At 38.5% G+C, this 21,746-nt stretch overlaps 1 protein-coding gene and 1 long non-coding RNA gene across 4 annotated transcripts; one reads left to right on the top strand and one right to left on the bottom strand.

The window, feature by feature from the left end:
• Window positions 1–4,670: 4,670 nt before the first annotated feature.
• On the bottom strand, window positions 4,671–12,306 carry nr2f2 (nuclear receptor subfamily 2, group F, member 2). 2 transcript variants are annotated; one of them, XM_027004592.3, is made up of 3 exons: window positions 10,851–12,306; window positions 9,305–9,844; window positions 4,671–7,160 (listed from the first exon to the last, which is right to left on the bottom strand). In XM_027004592.3, the coding sequence occupies exons 1-3, from the start codon at window positions 11,308–11,310 to the stop codon at window positions 6,886–6,888; spliced, it is 1,275 nt and encodes a 424-aa protein (XP_026860393.1). In that variant the 5' UTR covers window positions 11,311–12,306; the 3' UTR covers window positions 4,671–6,885. The 2 variants fall into 2 exon arrangements, with proteins under 2 accessions (XP_026860393.1, XP_026860394.1); XM_027004593.3 differs by having other exon boundaries at window positions 9,305–9,832; window positions 10,851–12,296.
• A 1,457-nt stretch (window positions 12,307–13,763) lies between these two features.
• Window positions 13,764–21,384, top strand: LOC113573997 (uncharacterized). Of its 2 annotated transcripts, XR_003410273.3 has the most exons (3): window positions 13,805–14,323; window positions 19,838–20,435; window positions 20,965–21,384. It is a non-coding gene; the product is annotated as an uncharacterized LOC113573997 (long non-coding RNA). The 2 variants fall into 2 exon arrangements; XR_014124189.1 differs by having other exon boundaries at window positions 13,764–14,323; window positions 19,838–21,384.
• Window positions 21,385–21,746: the final 362 nt, after the last annotated feature.

Here is a 21,746-nt window from a genome sequence, read left to right as displayed (position 1 = left end):
CTGTGCAGATTTGGGCTGAAGATTAATATCTGATCTGGAACAAGAGGCGTTTTTCTGTAGTAGATCTACGTGGAGATCGTTCCACAAAACTTTTCGAATAACACTGCCCACCATACTTATAATGCCTTATTAAAATAGAATAACCTGTCTAAATATAAACCGTCTAATAAATAGCCAATACTGAAACTAACGTTAAGTATGTGGCACATAGACGTCTGCATTAGGATATTCTTTATGCAGCTGGGCTGCCTGGAAAGGCCAAGAGTACCTCCGTGTGCCAAACGCGAACAGCGCGCCGCACCGCTGCTGCCATAACACCGTAGCGTCGGGCTTTGGGAGGAAAGGTCATAAGTTTGACCAAATGAAAATGTTTTAAATGTGTTCAATTTTTTGTTAAAAAAATCTGGAAAAGTGTAGGAAATGACACAGCACTGTTAAATGCTACACTGGGGGTAGGATAATTAAATAAACAAGTAAGTAAGTAAATAAATAAACTAACAGCAGCTAACTAAATAAAAAAAATAGATGGATGGATGGATGGAAGGTGGGTGAATAAATTATATCCCTTTTAACCATATAAACAGAGTCTCAAGCTGAACGTAACGTGTCCTCGCTTTGGTCGGTTCAGACAAGCAGCCATGAAATATGCAAATATATAGACCATCGTTTATAATTGGACATACAATATACAAGTTTCGTGTGTGTGTGTGTGTGCGTGTGTGTGTGCGTGTGATGTCGATGCAGTTGTGCTAAGTGATTTAATGTCATATTTCAGGTATCAATGTACTATTCGAGGACAAAATATTTAAAGGTAGCCAATATCGCAATACTCCAGGCTGAGAATATTTCGTGCTATTTGTTTAATGTGTATTTTAGCCCAGACGGGGCAGACTATATACAGCGAAGCATCTCCCCCATCCACCCCTCACCCCAAGTCTTCCTTTGTGTTCAAGTTGGCTCAAGGTCTCGGGAGGTCCTAGAAGTGACAGTTCTGTGAATAGCGGGTAGATGGCACAATTTTCTAACATTTAGAGAGAGAGGAACCCACCGAGCCGAAAGCAGCAAGTCCATTTTAAAGCACTTTATTCAAAATAACAAAGATAGCGCCGACAGACAGTTGAAATGCGCATAGACCACATCTCAACGAGGCATTAGGGAAGAGCGTACTGAATAACCAACACGAATCTGTTTATGATTCGATTTAGGTTCTCAAGACAAAAATAAAAATCAGGATTAGATGATGTTAAATAATGGCTTTAACGACTCTGATTCAACAGCTGCTGGTGAGCAAAACTATCGGTATGTGACCAATCTCATAAAAACGATGATAGTAACGTGGTAATATAACAAACACAAGCTAATACCTCATCGAAAGAGCGCTCCACGGCGTTGGCATACACATGTTCTGTATGATGTCAGAATTGAAGTTATCTGCAACGGTCTAGTGATGACTTTCGACGCAAAAAAATATTAATCTCTTGAAAGGGCGCATATGCTATTTTATATGACACTCTAAAAGACTAATTTGATTATCTTTAAGTCCGGCTGAGCTCTAGGTGGATACATTAAAAGTTCAGAAACAAAAATATGCTATATGTTAATCCTTATATTACGACAAATGAGTCAGGCTATACGGAGAATCGTTAATGTGTCATTCTGGGGTGTGTGTGGGGTGTGTCTGTGTGGGGTGTGTGGGGTGTGTGTGGGGTGTGTCTGTGTGGGGTGTGTGTATGGGTGGGAGGCGTATTAGGCATTGCCTATTATCTCTTTGGAGGTCGCTATGGAAACCAATTGCTAGCTCTTCCTTCATTGAGCTGAGCTCGTCATAAGAATAACATAGGACTACTCCATGATGCATATCAAAGCCATGACGGATTTTGTAATACAGGATGGGACACCGAAAGTCCTCTACCACAGAACTTTGTGTTATATATCTATTAACGAAACCATTCCGATGAGGGAGCGTGATGTGCATCGAGGCTTGAGCAAGCTAGCATAATTAATTATTTCACCCGTGGCACAAAACGAGAGGCGCTTGCAGAGTGCTAGAGTTAGGCCTAACAGGCTCCATTTTTAAAGGAATATTGTTTTCCATTTGTAATATGCTACCAACCATGAACCCGATAACATTCAAAGGAACACGAGCAATTCTGAAATTAATGAACTGTCCTACAAACAGCTACATTGCTACGACAACGAGCGATGGTTACTCTCTTTTTGCGCACACTTTAAAAGTCACCTACACTGCCCTGCGCTTTCCGAGAACAATACTGTCGCACATGCAAGTTTGTCAATATGTTCTAGTCATGACGTCTAATGTGGTTTCTTTGAGGGATAGGTTGTGCTTGATCAATGGAGAAGCAGCTAGAAGTTACACAGCATCGCCTCGTTTGCCCGACAGTTATCCCAAAGTGCTTTTTTTCAAGAGGAAATAAATAAAACTGACATTATACGGAGGGAGACCTCATTAGTTCGTTGTCCAACGCTAATAAACAGAAGTGCAAATTATAGAGTTCAGCCTAAACACACGCTCTGTCAACTAAAATCAAGCCAGCGACGTCATGATCCAAATCACTAATAACTTAAACTGGTAGGACTAACAAAGCGGAGAAAGTGCGCTAAAAACCAAAAGAAAATAATTGTCCGCTTTGGCGCAGTATTCTAATACGGGTGCGGGGGCTCATAGTTAGGCTAGGTATGATGGGGTTTGTTCGTTTCTTATAGGATTGCTTCATAAACGCAATAGGATTGGAACATACGATTGCTTTACAACAACAACAATTATAAGAAATGAAACCATGTATTGTAAGAATCAGACCTAAGTGAAATAGCAAAAAGCTTGCGACATTAAGTCCTAAATTTGGCGGCATGATGACTAACTACATGGACTACATAAGCAGTATGCGTTTAGCCTTCTTCACTCCCTATCAATATCAGATACTGGGCCACGTTTACAAGACTAACAAACAACCATCAATCAATTCCGGTCATCATCTATGCTGGCCTATATCGCCAAATAACATCAAATACAACCTTAAAACAGCTACGGGATGAAACGGTTTATTTTAGAGATTATATAAAACCTCATAAGCCACAAGAGAAAGAGAGTATACAATTACAAAATAAATCAGAAAAAAACGAAATCTCTATAAAGGAGTACTATGTGACACCAGTTTATTATTATTATTATTATTATTATTATTATTATTATTATTATTATCATCATCATCATCATCATCATCATCATCATCATCATCATCATCATCATGATTGGAATGGTTGCTGTTGTCATGTAACTATCATAGTGTTACATTTATTGGTTTTAGTGGATAACTACCATACAGAAGGTCTCGGTTAACGTTACAGTAAAGACAATCCTTAATGGTATAACAAAGATCGGTGTTACACTAAGTAATTATTATTATTATTATTATTATTATTATTATTATTATTATTATTACTACTACTACTACTACTACTACTACTACTACTACTACTACTACCACCACCTGAACGGAGCGAGGTTTGACTTGGGCGCGCAAAAATGCATAGCCCACGAAACGCTAGAGAAACTTGAGTCAAGCCACAAGAACATCTGACCCACAGATTTTTTAAAATTCAACAGTAATTAATAATAATAATAAAAAAAAAAACCATCAAGCACGTATCTTGTTAAAAATTCTGACAGATTTCCAGAACTCCAGGGCTGGTCACCACGCAAGGTTAAAACCGGTTGCTTTTCTGTGAGGAAAAGTTTTATTGAGGCCCTTAGTGTCGATGGGGGTCTTTTCTCTCAGCAATGTGGTTTCTATTACGAGACACCGTTTTGCTCCGGGGAGCCATACTTGCATTGGATTGCAAGACGCCATATTGACTCAACTAATAGGACACCAAGTTAGAGGCGATGTTTAAGGGACGGCTTCTCACGGTTGGTCTCCCCTCATAGAGAAACAAAATAGGTGTAAAATACTAATTTGGGAACGGAATTATGGAATTGAACAGGAAGCTGTGACTGTAGAACAAGGGGTTCTTTGCCATTTTATGTCACGTTTCGCACTCAAAACAGACGATGGCAGCATTTGACATGTAGCCTATTCAAAGGTTCAGTATTGCGTTTCATTGCTAATTCAGAAAGTGTTTGGGGTTTTCAGAGGGAAGGAGATATGCATACAGTCTGTGAGCACCCCAAGTATGCCAATGTATGTCATGATATTCACCGATATTCACTTTCTATAAGAAATGTATTCGGAACACAAAAAGCAACAGAGCAAATGTAAATGCTTGCACTGTGAACGGTCCCTACTTTCACCCTTTATACTTATAATCAATACTAGACGTAACTTCGACCGTTTGGGGCCAAACTTAGGAGCGTTCTGTCTGTTTCTCTCTCTCTCTCTCTCTCTCTCTCTCTCTCTCTTTCTCTCTCTCTCTCTCGCTCGCGCTCTCTCTCGCTCTCTCTTTCTCACACACACACACACACACACACACACACACACACACACACACACACACACACACACACACACACGCACACACACTCACACACGCACACACACAAATATACAGACACATAGAAAAACCCTTCAGCAGTATAACACACTAATTACGTTCACGAGTTCAAGGAATTTGCTGCTTTACCGGCAAATCATAAATGACAAACATAGAAAGTCTTTTGATTTCAAATTCATAAATTATAATTTAATACCAAGAACAAATTTACAGCAGAATGCTTGTTTACAATAAGCTAACACAAACAAACAAGAATTGTTTTCAACTATAAACTTCCACACACACTCACGTATATCACTTGCAATTAATAATAATCAATAATGATAAAAAAGTATCTATACGTTATCAATACCCTGCAGTAATATATTCTTATATATTTATATAAAAACGTGGGTCAGTTTAAACTGTTCATAATTACAATCATGTATCATTCTCTGGTCCATATGTGGCAGGGGAAGAGCCCAAGATAACTGTTCAGTCATCTACACAATATGATCCCTTTTTATCCAACCACAACATGGTGTCTTGTGTGTTGAAGAAAAGCCTCAAAACAAGGACGAAATTGCAAGCTTTCACACATACACACACAAGGCATCTGTTACAGACCGAAAAGGAGCAGGAACACTAAGTCAAAATAGCCACCCCTTTCCAAACCAGCTCACCCTGTTAAGTCTTAGCCTATCATTGAACGTTTTGTTTTTTTTTTTTGTGTTTTTTTAAATACAAGGGCTAGTGTACTGAATGCACAGATTATATCTATACAGTCAAAAACATTTACATTTATATATATCAAAGGTAAAATAGGTTAGCGACCTGTGGCCATGCATTCACAGTCTAAATACATGAAAAAGAAAGAAAGAAAAAAAAAACATTTTTTCGTAATATGTATATACATTACAAACAGAACTTTCAGTGCTACTAGCTAAGTCTGCCACTCATTTTGAAGACATTTGTTTTACCGAAAAAATGGCAACCACAGTTTTTTTTCTTAATCACATATACTTTGTATAAGAAAAAAGTCATTGAAATGAATTGACCTATATTTACAAGAATACTGCCTCTAATCGTCTTTTTTTCAAGTGAAATACACAATCATAAGACTGAGTTGTAAAATTGAAGCGTGTTCCCCACGTTGTCTAGCCTAGACGTAGAATAACGCTTAATAACAAATCGGTGATTTGCGCTTTACAGGCACTTTTATGTCTGAAATATTGGGGAGACTTTTCGAGATGTCTTGATAACACTTTTGCTTTGTCATTAAAGGAATGGTGACCTCCCACGTCTCCCATCTTCAAAACAGCCTAGTATTCTTTAAAATAGTTTAGCGACGATTCCGCACTACACTAAGTGGACGGACTCGTTAAATTAACAGAAATTTTGAACAAATTCAACTTTTACACTCAAACCAAATTATTTGTTCTATTGTTTACAGTAAAACATTTATAACCACTTACTATAGCCTACTGAATGTCAGATCAGTGAAGTAGGTCGCAGCTTCTAAACAACCGTATAACATACAGACGTTTCGGTAGCGTACAACAGCTGTCCAGTGACAACAGTTCTATGTGATAAAGTCTACATCTTAATTGTTTAAGAGATGATGGTCTGCGGGTGTCGAATACATAGAACAGTGGCATAGATGGGGACACCCTGGAACATTACGACTAATCTGGCTTTTAATGGACGGGTTTGTTTATTTGAGTTGATAGTTCAAACCTGATGTCCAGAAATCCCTATTCCCGTTTATTAGGGCATATCAAAGAGTAAGTGCGCTTGCAGCATTAAGTAGATCCTTGTCCTATATTGCTGTAGATTTACTTTTAATTCTTGAAGAACGTCTTTACATTACTCAACCGTTTTAAGTCGTGGTTATTAGAAAAACAAAACAACAACTGCATACTACAGAATCACATAGGCCGGTTTGGAACCAGAAAGCAAGAAAAAGAAAAAAAAATACAAACCAGCTATAGATACATGGACACGGGACAATATAGTCATTTGGGAAAAAAACGGACTTTTCTCCTAAATGTCTCCAAATAACCCCTTTAAATGCACTTTATAGTTTCCTTTGCCCGAAAGGATTATCAGAATCCTCTGCATGTTTTTGTCCTTCCATTCTTTTTCTCTTTTTCTTTTTCTTTTTCTCTTTCTCTCTTTCTTTCTCTTTTTTTTTCTTAAAAAAGGAACAGGTTGTTCAGAATGACAGTGGGAGCAATCTGGATTTTTGAAAGTTCACTGAATGTCTCAATTTTAAAATTCACAGTCATTTATGAAAATGTCTTTCTTCGTGAAAGTAAACTCGTGTAACAGCCGTTTCCTTCTACAAAAGAAGCGCTAACTATTGTAGTCACAACCCCCTTTGATCAGTCCTTCTGCTTATTGAATTGACATGTAAGGCCAGTTAAAACTGCTCCCCGACAGCAACATATCCCGGATGAGGGTTTCAATTGGGGTTTTACCTACCAATCGGACGAAAAATAATTGCTCTATGACCGAAGACGACACTGTGCGAAGCGAAGGCAAGCGTAGTAATAACTTCCCAAATCGAGTTGGCTGGTTGGGGTACTGGCTCCGAACGTACTCTTCCAGCGCACACTGGGACTTCTCTTGCAAACTTTCGATATGGGCCACGTCTGACAGACCACACGCATCTATAGAAGAAAGACAAATATATGTGTATTATATGAACGGTAGCCAATGCTGGAGACTTCCATTACATGTGCATCAATCATAGTACTGCATGTTACACTAAAATACGGAGCTACATGTTGTCAATACGTCAACATCATTCAGCTTTGCTATTACTTCAGTGTGTGCATACGTAGGGGATCATTGCACAAGAGTCATAAAATACACGCACATCCAGGCTATCAAACGACGTCATAGAGCTGTCAAATTTAACCTCACATTCATGGTTAACTTGCTATTGCTATTGCCTTCTATGCACCAATCAAACTAGGCCTGTATCAACGCACACTCGGTAAACTACGTTGTAGTAAACGAAAGATAAAACTAGTAGTTTTTGGGAAAGTGTCAGCGGGAGTGAGCCTATAACTAAAATGAGATAAATTCTAAACTACAAAGACTTTAATAGAAATCGGAAAATATTATTTTAAAGCTTGTACGCGAAACACAGACTAGGGTGTGTATAGGTCTATTTATTTATTTATTCATTTATTTTTGTAATAAGCCGATATTGCACATTAGGGCTCGACCTGACATATACAGAGCGTTTTGAAGTCGCTCTGAGACAGGACTACGAAGTATAAGTCCGTTTCATTCGCAGATAGTCTGTAGGTGGTCAGCGTTCGCCCGTATGCAAACACTTAATCACAATATGGCAATAGCGAAAATGTAGCCGAGTATCCCAGTGTGTATGTTTACCGTCACTGCTGTTTGTTAACAGGCAGAATGCTATTTTGAAATATCTAAATGATACAGAATATTGTAGGCCTAGAGCCTGTAGGAGCTAGATACAAGGTGTTAATTCCAAACAACATAACGGTGTGTTAATATATTTACATTATGTTTGAAACCGATTTTATTTTATTTCCTACCTAGTGAAAATTAAAAAAAACCCGAGTAAAAGAGTTAGTATAACGACATAATTCATAAATAGTCTGCAGCGTACAGAGCTTCACTGTACGTACAGTTCCAAAGATTCTTTTACTTATTTACTAAATATTCTTTTTGCGCATCTACTTAGGAACATATTCGCTGTTATGTTTGAGAACTGTGCAACTATTCGCTTTAAGTCTGTAATGCACAAATAAAGAAAGGAAGTTGGGGTCATGACCCCGTTCTGGAACGAGTCCAGCATGTGTCTCGGATCCCTAGATCCCCCTAACAAAACAAGGAAGAATTGTGAGCCCTTTTACCACATGGAATGAAATGTCTTCTTCCCGCACGGCGGCACGAAGCACAATTGAAATAATCGTGCCATTTTCATTTATCATAACTTCGAGCAATATATCAAATTAAAGTATAGAGCTCACAGCGGAAAGTTGTGCTTAAATACGTGTAAATAGAGCATTAGGCCTCTCTTCCTCTTCCTACCAGGCTGCTCAACTCCCCTCCCCCACCAAGCGTGACATCATTAATATCTGTCATTCCAAATAAATACAAATAATTGATTGTACCTAAGCGTCAAATTATGTTAATAGTAAATATTTTAAAAACTAAGTAAAACAATGTTTAGGGTCTTACGCGATATCGTGTTCCTTCAAAAGTATTTTATCTAGTGACAGTATTTAGAATACATGTTCATGTTAGACCGTTAATAACTTAGTGAACACGTACATGTTTTTGATAGAATATGTATTTAAGTCTTAACAACATACATCATTTTAATTTTGCATAAAATATATGATCTGGAAGCCTAATTAATCCTTAAGATGCAAAGCCTTAGCATAAATACGCTCTTTAACTGATGTTAGCTTCCCTGTTCGTTAGTTCTGTGCTTTGTGTCTTCTAAAAACTTATTTTATTAATATTCTAAAAAATGTAATGCCACAGCTAATCAGACTTAGATCCTACGAACGCAATTGAATAACTATCTTAAGTCCTAAAATAAAAACGTGAAGCTCCACTTTTTTTATTACATGCATAAATAAATACAGTTAGAAACACGTGTGTTAATTTTTAAATTGGGCGGAAATATTTAAGATTAACATTATTTGTATTAGCATGCAATTGTGAAAAGTAAATAAATATCAAACTACACTACTAAACAACGACAACAACAGCAACAAAAACAATAATAATAATAACAACAACAGTAATAATGAAAACTTACCCGTAGTAAATAGCACGATGGCTTTTAAGCAACTGTATTCAGCAGAGTCAACGTGCAAAGCTTTTAGCTTTTCTACTTGTTCTTGGAAGATCCTAATGTGGTCCATAAAGGCAACCACTCTGTCCGCAGACATGGGGGAGGCGTGAAGGCCAGCCGCCGCCAGTAGAGGGGCCACATGGAGTGGCATGGAGCACTGTGCAGCGTTGAGCACAAACAGCTCGCTCCAGGTCAACCTCAGAAGAGCGACCTGGTCTGTAATCTGGAGATCTGGGAAGAAGGGAATATTCCTGGCCCACTCCACTGCGCTGAACAGCATCCTGGCCGCCAGTTCACAAATGTTCTCGATGCCCATGATATTGTTCGGCTGCATGCATTGACTGCCATACCGGGACGTTGGATAGGGCTCCGCTCGCAGCAGAAGAGAGATATATCCGGATAGGTAGGAATGGCAGTGCAGTGGGTCCCCATTTGTCAAGGCGAACTGACCGTGGTGAGGCTGTGTGGGTGGCATCCTTCCCCTTTGGACCGCTGCAAGAGAAACTACAGATATTGATGCCTGATTTCTGCACAATAAAACCATAGAGTTACCTTGCATTTTTTTTTTGCTCTGGTGGTGCTGTAGCTTATGTGTGCACGTACAAACACTCCGCTCAAAACTTAGAAATCAGTAAAAGTTAATAGAAAATTGGTACGTGCACGGGTTTGTCTTAATAAGGTCATTATTGCTCAATGACACATTCACATTCACAACATTATGGCACAGCTTGGCAGTACAGTACACTGAACAACCCCTAAATAATTAACTTAGTTAAGCCCAGTGACTCACATAGTTAAGCAAATCACTATCGTTTACAGAACACGTTATAAAGTTACTTAGAAAACTGTCAGAAACATTCTAGCCTTGTCAACGAATCCGTGTTTTATATTTCACGGTAGATCAGGAGACCTCCCGAATACACGCACAAAGAAAGGCATGGATGCTAACCCTTAACCTACTTAGCTAGCGTAAGACTCCAGTTCTGCTCTTAACAACTAAAACCGAACCGGACTGCTAAAGGAACACTGACCCAAACGCAAACCTATCAAAACTAATCTTAATATTTTCCACTTTTCTGTCGGTGTAAGGCGGCGTGCGGTCGATGTTAAGACCGTAGCCTCGAGTGTGTGATTTTAATGCTGTGTCCATACAGTCCGCTCGCCATAACAGAGCGGCATATCTGCAGTGGTATTATTCAAAGCCAGATGCATACACTTGTTTCGTAGCTAAATAAAATCAATAACCATAAATGTTCTGGCGCAGTCTATACAGGCTATGTGTAAATGCACAATAAACGCGCTAAATACACGTTTTACTTTATTCGATCACTACGAGCAGGCACGATAAGCGCCGTCTCGAGCATTAATGAAGGCGGTTCCTTTGCGTGCTCCGGTCGGACTGCTAGGAAGAGGAGTCGGAGATAGAATACTGGGGACGTAGCATACATTATTCATTCAGCCCACCAAACACAGACAAAAGACATCAATAAGAAAACAAAAATCCCAATACCTTCCCGTCTCATGCCAACTTTGAGGCATTTTTTGAGGCGGCAGTACTGACACTGATTGCGATGGTGCTGGTCAATGGGACAATTCCTGTTGGCACGGCATGTGTAAGTGAGGTTCCTCCGTACGCTCCGTTTGAAGAAGCTTTTGCACCCCTCGCAAGTGAACTGGCCGTAATGTTTACCACTGGATTTGTCCCCGCAAACCACGCATTCTATATGCTGCTGCTGCTGTTTGTCCGACTGGCTCTGCGACGTCTGGTTCGTCGGAGTAGATTGTGCATTATTGTTCGGGGGTCCTTGAACTGGTGTCTGAGGGGTCGGTGGGGCAACCTGAGAGGCCGTTAGATTCAACTGGCCTGGTTGAGGAGTCGGTAGCGATAGTCCTCCTTGGGCTTGCGATGAGAGTGTGCCCTGCGTCTCAGCCACATCGTCCTGGGAGCCTCTCCACACTACCATTGCCATATCTATCAGTCAACGTTAAAAAACTTTTTGTCTTCCGTTTTTGGAGTCGTAGTGTCTTGTTTCTAAAATAATACAGCTCGGTGTTTTTTGGCTTTGTTTTGTTATCAGTGAAGACAGTCAAATAAATAATGCAAAGATCGGTAGGCTACAGTACAGTCTGATTATCCGCTGAAACTTGCGCACCGATGACGAACAGTAGCCTGTTTCTTGGACAGAAACGCGTTACTTGGCGATGGCTAGAACTGAGGCGAAGACGAGCCGAATCGCAGTCCTGCTCTTAGAGGCCAAGTCCAGGGTCGCTTGCAGTCATCCATCCAGGAAACCCATCAAGGAAAAAAAAACGGAAAATAAATACGTCGGCGAAAAGATAGCCTACTACAGACAGAGGCCGACAACTTCACGCGTAAGCTTTACACGCTCAGACGCACGGAAACAAACAGCTTGGTACACAGATACTGGCGACGAGCGACACCAAGTTCCAGCGCAAGTCTTGAAGAAAAACCGACAACAACTGGCCAAAAAATAATGCTGCTTCTTCCTTTTCTTCAGATGAGGTAGCGCTAGCAGCAGCAGCCGAGCACAGATGAAGCCTGGGCTTGAGTCAAATATGAAGTCAACTCTCCCGGCAAGCAGCGGCGATAATAAAACAAAAAAAAAGATCACCACCTACAGAACCCTCCTCTTCGTGCGCGTAGAAATAATAAGAAAGAAGAGAACTTGAGAATCAAAGTGATCAAATATGTTAAAAAGGGGGAGGTTAGGAAGTGATTGCGATTTGTAGGCGCTGGGCTGGCAGAATGCTTTCTCTCTGATCGGCTCACAGAGCTCTCTATATAGTGAACTTTGACACGACTGCTGCAACTTAGCACACGTTACCATGGAGATGAGTTGCCATATATGGAAAGTGACTGTGTTTGACTGGTCAGAGCTCACGGACCTCCCCCTGAACCCTATTGGCTAGTCGGCACTTGTGCTACTTGGTACTTTGCCAAAGCAAGGAAAAAGGGTCGAGGAGCCGCTTGGTCCTAAAGAGAGCCCATTCAGTGTCAATGCAATAATCGAAAACAACTTATTTCTTTATTATTAATTTTAAATACAAGAATTTTGATCATCCTAATGTTTCGCAGTATTCTTCCATACTTCCATACTTCCAAATTTTATATTTTTTAATTTATTATGTAAACCGGTGCCCTAGATATGAATTCATTTCACTAATATCTCTAGCATGTCTTATTATCTTAATTCTGCATTTGAAAAAAAATAGCTTGGTAACCAACTTCTGTAATACACGATTTACGTTTGGTTTCCAATTGATACTGTATTAATACGTTTTCTTGGTTTCAACTAAATCCCAGCTCGAAACTCCGACGCATAGTGTAAATTTTGAGATTAGTGTCATTATATATCAATAGGCTTTAACTATACATCTATATCATGCAATCTCATTGCAGTAGACCTACAGAAGGAGAAAAATAATTACTTATTATGCATCTACGAATAGCCTATATTTTAGATATTTTATGTTCACGAGCCTATTGTGTGTGTATGAGCGTGTGTGCGATTTGCATATTATTTTATCTTCTACTGTTTTCAACACGGTTCTATACATACACACACGCACGCACACGCACACACACATACACACACAAAACATTTTGATTATTTTAATCGCGTATTACATTACAGGATATATCATTTATCAATCCACCTACACACTTGCTCACCCACAGCAATATTTTTATTCTATTTAATTGTATTGCACAATGGATTTCAGTGAATTGCATATTACACGATGTGTAAATGTCTCATACATGTAATTTCGCTTTAATTGCCATTTTAGAATAAGGTTAAGAACATGGTAAGATTGTGAGTTTATGTGCTCTATCCTTTTGTTCTTGACTACTAACGTTTATGCACCAAATACGTTTTATCAATGCTAACATACAGCGTAAATGTTGAATGATCAGCAAGACTCGCCTAACACGAGCGGAAAACATTTTGGTCCGTAGCAAATCTACGGAGTCATAAAACCTATAGTTACCTTAATTTCCCTAATTTATCACGACGCCGGGATTTACCTTTGTGGTCAATTAGCTCTTAACAGTCGAAAATTCTGTGGTTTAAAAAATGTCTACATGTGGGCCTAGTAGACTATATTTTCCAATACCAACCTATACAGGCTGTAACAATGAGTTTAATGTTGGTCTTCTAGTCCACAGCCTCACACTAATGTCGTATTCAATAAATAAGATGTCAATCACAACGTGTTCCACATAAATAAATAGAGAACAGTATTTCAGACAGTCTCCTATGTTGTCTAAGAGGTAAAACGTATAAAACATCCACGCCAAGTGTACTTGTGATGCCGAGATAGTTCATTGTGCGTCTTTAACTTGTGCGACTGATGAAACAAGTGTCTCCCATTGGATCGCTGGGGTTGCATGTTTGAGAAAATTCTCAAACCTCGCTTGCTGAAGGCTACCTTCTGCATCACTAGGAGTTGGGTCAGAGTTGTCAGAGTTGGGTCCACTGAAAAATTTACAGTGCTAAATCAGAGCATATGCTGCCAATGAGAAGAAATGCTGGAGACAGGATCTATTACAGTATCCGGGTGCCCCCTAGCGTATGGATCATTTCTGCCTCAAATCGCGCTTTAATGTGAATGAGCCATCTTAAATGGAAACTGCTTCGGCTGCTCGTCTCTCGCGTACAGCAAAGTAACATGCGCCCATTTTAATCTGATTAATGCTTTTGAGATTTCCTTCTAATTGACTTGCAAGTCGCAGGGGTGCGTATGTCTCACTTACACCTTTTCCCCTTCGTGCTTCATGCGCAACGGAGTGTTTACAGCCGTTTTGCTTATATTGTAGTCAATTGTTTAAACGTTAAAAAGTGAGTACTGCACTTCGCATCGGACCTTTCCAAAAAGTCTTCATGCAAACCTGAAAGATGAAATACGAATGACAAGAAAAATAAAGCGCAACCTTTTGGAATTTACTCCAAGACATCCGTGGTGAGTATACGGATATTATTTTATATTATGTGTGACGAATATGGGAATGTCTGCTATTCTTTACTGTATTAAGGCGAACGCTAGTAAATAAACCTGCTTTTATCGCGAAATACACAACACAGAAGCCTAAATCAGTATTTGCGAAATTCTTAAAAATATTCAAGAGCCAACATAATCTAAAATATTTTAATCACAAATCACCGAGCCAACATTTCGCGCAACAACGTAATGATGCCCGAGCAAATAAATTATTTTCTTTTCTGTAGCTGATGCCTAATGTTTGGACTATTGTTTAATCATGAATCCCGATTATGTATCACTTCTAAAGACACGAAACAATGAGTTTCATATTCAAATAAAATAGATAGGCTACAAACAGATCCAGAGAGCCATACAACGTACACAGCCTCCCAAACATACCAAATGCATATGATGTCGACTCGTCCTCTCCGTGATGCATCCTCTCCTAGAGAAAATGAATTTAGTCTTCTCTTTCTTTGTGTTATAACGTTCTTTTTGGCGGGGCAGTCAACGTTTCCTTCCACACAGACGGAATAATACACGAAAAAATGCTTCCTTCTGTTTATTGAAATGATTATGCAAAAACTTTAGGGAGTAAAAGAAAAAAAAAATTGGCAGAGCTACAGACAAAATCAGTTCAACTTTTTTTTTTTCTGCGACGCTGCAACTTTGTTATTATTTGGTATATATCTTCATGAGCAGACACTACTGGTTGCCTTTAAACGCAGAGATGAAGTTTTTGAAAAATGACAAGATGGTCCTTTGCATCTTTTTCTTTTGCGCAGAAGGTAAAAAAAAACAAAACCCCGCGTGTCAGTGCTATTGCTTTGTGTGGGCTGAGTGATTGGGAAAGGGGGGGGTGAAGTCAGGAGAGACACCTGTCTGTTTGTGTAGAAACGGCTAATAGCGATGCGCTTTCCTCACTTTCTAGATGGTCAAGTTCAACGTGAACAGACCAAACTTCAACATACCATTTAAAAACCTTATGTAGATAGAGGACAACGCAATACAGAGTGTCTGCATAGAATATGCATACCCTAATAAGATCTGTCTGTATAAATATACTATGATGTAGGTAAGACTATCCAACAGATTGGTGGTTACAAGACCAATTTCCAAATGAGTGATCATTAAAACACACAACGCAGAGACACCAGTGACTGTTAGACTATTTAGCAGACAGAATGCACGGATATAGACACGGTCGGGAAAGTACTACAGTGCTAACGTCAGTATTTTAAGTGGTATAAAGAGTCTTAAACGCGTCTGTCTACGTGTAAGGCACATAAAGCAGCAAAGCTACTAAAGCAGCAATGCACTGGTGAGGACGAAACAAGGCTCATATAGCTTGCATCTTGTTGATAAATCTTAATGTTAATAGATTGTTTTTATCTTTGGGTAACAATGATTAAGCAAATGTGAAAGATGAGACCCTCGTCAAGGGCTCCTGGAAATCTTTTGTCAGTCGAGATGAAACGGCTTTCTGTTGTCCTCACAGTGGCCTAGGGCTACAGGAACATTTCAAACGGTCCTTACTAAGTGGCAATTTAATGTTTACAATTGCCACTTTCCACTGAATGAAGCATAGATTAAGCGAATGATGCAGGTGACGCTCATTGTTTTATAAAAGACGTATTCAAACAGCGTAGCCTAGTTTTATTTAATTGTTGTGCACATAGGTTATCGCACAATAGGCGTACAACAGGTAGGACCATTAATAACAGAACATTGACGAACACCAAGACATTAATAAATCTTGGCATAAAATATCCCAACTACACAGAATTTTGTAAAGTAATATAGAAGCATTCAAATAGTTATTTTCAAGGAAAATGGATGTAGATAAATAAACATCCTGAATTGTGCGAGTACATTTATCCTTTTAAAAAGCACTTCACAAGGAACAATCTTCACACGCAGGGCTCAGCGTGTATCCAAACACAATAGCGCACCCCCATCGGGACCTCCATCGATTAGTACGAGACCCAGAGATGTCGTCACACTAAATATTTACTGATCACACACAAATAGGAGGATCTTTAACGATTTCCCATGCTTGGAGCACCAAGAAAGAAGTAAATCACTTGATTATTGTTTGTAAAGTAAAGAGCGCTCTCTGTGACACGGGTCTGTAAGATGCGCCCTGATCAGAATAAGCGGAGTTTCATAAATCGATAGCCACTGAATAGGGAAGACAAACCTTCACGGGCGCTTTCAAATCTCTCTATCTCTCTCTCTCTCTCTCTCTCTCTCTCTCTCTCTCTCTCTCTCTCTCTCTCTCTCTCTCTTTCGAGTAAAGTGTACAAGAGGAAAAAACATGCAAGCTGATGGGTAGGCTTTTATATAAATAAATACCAATTGATTAATTATTTAATTAATTAATCAATCAATATTCTTCTCGCCTTTATCAGCATTGATATGAAATTGACTGCAATAATCTAATAAACATTCTCATATAGTTTTTTCCTGTTCCCCAAAGAGCAGGGAGCAGGAACGGTTACGCGCAGGTGTGCAGCCTAGCTTGGCCTCGCGCGCAAACGTTGTGGTGAAGTGGAAAGTTCACCTTAATTTTATCGCTGCCTTTAGTCCTTCAAGATAGAGATAGCGGGATTCTGACCCAGGGGTCACAGAGATCCCGACCTGATTAACCCTTTCAGGCTCTTACGCAGATTGAAGGTTAACCAGGATAATCTACATGAAGAGGCTGATTAACTTAGATGACGAGAAGTCAAAAATAAAGAATTTCAGACTACCCTCTAAGTCAGCACCTACACCCTAAAATCTACACCTTTGCATTTTAAAATTACACCATATATATCAGAAATAACAGCTCTAAATATTAATCAAATCATTAATCAATCATTTAGCTACACATCCCTAAAATAATTCTTATTTTTATTCAGACAACATTTTAGATTTTCCTCGATTGACAACTATTTCTGATGCCACCAGTAATTTAAAACTGTAGGCTGCTTGATCTTAATAAAGAGTGCTGGGAGCTTCTTGTCTCCTTTTATTTTATTTAGTTTATTTATTTAGTTATTTTATTTAGAAACATCCTTGAAGTGCTGGGATAACTTGCATGACTATGTAATATTTGCAGGGGTCATGTGATGATGCAGTCTAAAGCCCTGTCAAGCAAGGCCTTGTCAGTGGTGCCTAATCTTTTAGTAGTATGGATGCTTATGACGTGAGTTTATTTCACACAACTCAGGTCTTTGTGATAACGGAACACCTTTCATCAGCAAACAACCAAAATTTAAAATTTGATTTGGGGTGGGGTGGGGGGGGGGGGGGTTGTCGGTAGAAAAGAAACAATTAGGTACCTTAGCAACAATAAACATATTTTGAACATAATTGATAATCATTACTTTAAAAGGCTACAAAACATTTCATATGTAAGATACTGTATAAAATTGATAGTAGCACTTTTTACTATCAGTAATCAGTAAAGTCATGATAGATGAGCATTATAAAGGTTTAACATTCAAAGCACCTTCAATGTTAACACCAAATAGATCCTATATGATCATGTACTTAAGTTATATTTGCTATGACAGGAACTTTACTATCTGATTTACAGATTTGCAAATATGGATTTTTTTTTAAGTTTTAAAGTTTTTTGGTTTTTTTGCAACATCAGCACTGCTAACTTTCACGGTCAGTTTAATGCTATAAGTAGCTTCATCTTATTGTATTATGATAAGCACCTTACATAGCTACATGAATATAGATGACTCCAAATTCATAAACATCAATGTATAAGGCAAACAGAACAATAAATAACACCACTTATCATGCTTGCAACAATAGTGTTCATGTTAACACATTAATAAGATATATTACATGAAATAGAAAACCTAGAACCACACACACCACAAAACATATTCTTAACACTAAAATGTTTTGCTTTAAAGGAAAAATTTGACATGAAATATTCATACACAGAAAAAAAAAACTCTTTAGAACTCTTCCACCTTCACACTCATTCAACAGTCTCAGATACCACTTACAGGCAAATTGAATAGGATTATGGTTTTATTCTGTACAGAAGTCTGGAGCAGTGCCCAAATATGTTGTAATTTGTTCAACATTACCTTCGGTCTTAAAACAACACCGTTGCCTGGGGAATTCAGAGGACTTAGTGTTTCTTCATGGCACAATAAGCTGCACTGCATTTCACTGTTGTGGGTTTGCGTTAAACACTCATTCACTCTGGTCTGAAACCTTTCACAGTGGTCAGTGGTCAGCATGGCAATAATATGTACAGAAAGTCAATTTTCCTCTGTTTTGGTTCTTATGATTAAATGTACTTGATTCTTTCAGAACTATCTACTACAGATATTCTTTAAATATTTGCATACTATATTCTATATAAGTTCCATTTAAGTGATAGCCTTTCTGCTGTAGGTAAGCAAATTAAGAAATGACCACTGCTGACCTTAAACACAGTAAAAGTCCTTAGAAATACTACTATCACTACTATGATTCAGGTTTGCACTGTAGTAGTGTCACATAGTGCTTGTAGCACTGTTACATGAGTAAGGGAAACTCCATCCCTGCATAGGTGCCTAGGAGAAAAGGTAGAGCAGCAAGCTTAATTTCATTGCTATGCATATATGTATTTTCACTGTATGCAAAATCATACTATACTTTTTACACAATCCATGAATATTGTTGTTTTCTAATTTTATCCAAGCATAATATATGTACAGATTATAATATATAGATATAATATATATTGATTTTGATGTAGGTTCTTTAAATATCATATGTGAAATTACAATTTACAACATTTATACTGTTGTAAGATTGGTAGACCTGTGACAGGTAAAATATTCTACCTGCACTTGCACTGCTCATAAACATTTGAAAGCAAACTGTAATAAGGTAGTAGTATCATACAGTGTTACTGCGGTTTCTGTAGTAAGGTTAAGTACCATACTGTGTTCCTGTGCAGTTTCTGTAGTATGAAAAAAACACTATACTGGGGTACTGCAACATTTCTGTAGTAAAGTACAAGTACCATACTGTGGTACTGCACAGTTTCTGTAATAAAGTAGTAGGACAATACTGCAGTACTGCACAATTGCTGTAGTAATATAGTAGTCCGATACTGTGTTACTGCACAGGCTCTGTAATAATGCAGTAGTACCATACTGTCATATTGCACAGTTTGTGCATCAGAATACAAAGGGAAAATAAGCAAACAAAATACACACACAGAAGTACTTTTGAAGGCTGATGTGAATTAAACTGTCTATTTGACAAAACATTATGTAAATCTCAGCTTCCACCAGCTGTCCCTGTATTCTTACCCAAGTAACATATGACTGTAAATGATTGTTCCAGTTAAGATCACAATTATCTGTACTTTACTTTTGTACCATCAAGCATGCATTAGTGAAAAAATTGCTAATTTACACTGTGTGTGTGTGTGTGTGTGTGTGTGTGTGTGTGTGTGTGTGTGTGTGTGTGTGTTGTGTTTATCAGTGCAGTTATTTTTCCATTGTATTTTGTTCTTGCCCCCAGAGCTAATCTAAAAAGCACGCAGAGTCATGATAGGTCACAACAGAGATCAATTTTCCAATGATGGATTTCAGTGGCAGTTTGAACAGCAAAGGATTCATTTGTTACAATGATTTTTCTGAAGACTGCCAGATCTCCTATATCCTCTTTAGGCCAGTGGCTTTCCTCATAAGACACAGTGGTAACATGAATAAACGTTATTAAGCGCAACATTTTAATCTGATGGTTCAATTTATTTTTTCATTGTTAAAGGTAACACTTTTTGACCAGGACAAAATACAGGCCTGAAACTTTTGCTTGAATGTAGAACGCATTTCCAAAAGAGAAGTTCTTCACAGTGAACCTAAGACTGGAGTGAAGGGACACAGCTGTGATGGCAGATCAGCTGTGTGCTGTATCAGGTGTGTGCAGGTCTGGGAGCAGCAAGGAAGATAGTGAGTAAAACAGCGGAGGAAAAGGAATGCTCGCTCAGTGATGTCACGACCAAAACCATGACGGGAGGAATATGGTTTGTGGGGTTCAGGGAGATTCTGCATCATGTGAGAAGAGGTCTCTGAGTCAGGTTGGTTTGATTGCTGGCAAGTTTCCTTGTCTGCTTCTAGACAAAAGCAACATCTAGACTTATAAAAAAAAAAAAATCACTGTACATGTACTATTCACGTTCTGGCTAAATCAGTATATTAAGCATATTGAACATCAAGTGAACATCAAGATAGATAGATATTTAGATCGATATTATATATATATATATATATTAGCGCGAGAGAGTATAGATTAAGTATGGATGTATGAAAGAATGAAAATTAATCTAATACTGGTACTGAAAATAAAACCACACTTATGATGAATAAAATTAATTATGGTTGGGTTCAGCTTGTGTACATATGTGCTCTCAACAGAAGGTGATGTCAAAGCATTAACATGCATTTAGAAATCTACTGCATAGAGATGACCCCTGCTCCATTCACACACACAAATGCAAAAACACACATACGCGCGCGCAAACACACAAGGCACTAGTTGGTGTCACATGGTGGATGATACAGTCACCTATTGAAGTGTAGCTGAACAAGATTACTGGGTCTCATCAGGTAGGAGAGAATGGTGCACTGCTGTAAACCTACACCGGACCAACAAATGAACAACTGTCTGAAGTGGACTTGTTGGCTCCATCTCCTCCCCCACTCTACCCCTGAAGGATTAGTACACATGCACAATACGGATCATAAAGCTTAGTGTGCCTCAGACTGAGGTCTGGTGCTCACAATCACTTGTGGCATGAAATGTTTAAGACTGGGGCAGTGTATGACATGTCATCTGACTTAATGTTGTCATGCAGATGTTTAAAAACTGCTTTTTCCCTGAATAATGCACAAAATGAAAATGGACAGAAATGTTCATTTATAAATCACACATCAAAAAAATGGCAAAATATGCTGACTGATTCTGAACACTACTGTATAATTACTCTGTCATTAGCAGCAATCAAATAAAAGTGAGCAATGCATTTATATCTTACAAGTCTTTTGTCCTTATTATGAAATATGAATGCACAGAATATCATGGATCTTTTAAACTCCACCATGGACTGGGATGCCAGTGGTATTTCAAAACATTGAGAGCTCTATCTTTCTTATGATTCTACTATGATGTAATGTAAGTCTACAATAGTACAATATAAAATCATTTCATGCAGAACAAGTTCAACAAAGTAAATGTGTTTTTTGTGAAAGTGAATTTATTACCGAGCTCTAATGCATTTATTATTTCATTCACTTATTTATTTATTGGGAGTAAATTATATTATTATAAAATAAATTGTGCTTAAAGGTATTATTTACATGGGTCTGTTTCATTTGCAGTAACAATCTGG

This window comes from Electrophorus electricus, chromosome 6 (genome assembly GCF_041902795.1).
Source record: "Electrophorus electricus isolate QZ-2024a chromosome 6, ASM4190279v1, whole genome shotgun sequence".
Lineage (NCBI taxonomy): Eukaryota > Metazoa > Chordata > Actinopteri > Gymnotiformes > Gymnotidae > Electrophorus > Electrophorus electricus.
The sequence above is the reverse complement of the archived record's forward strand: the minus strand, read 5'-3'. Positions and strand labels throughout refer to the sequence as shown.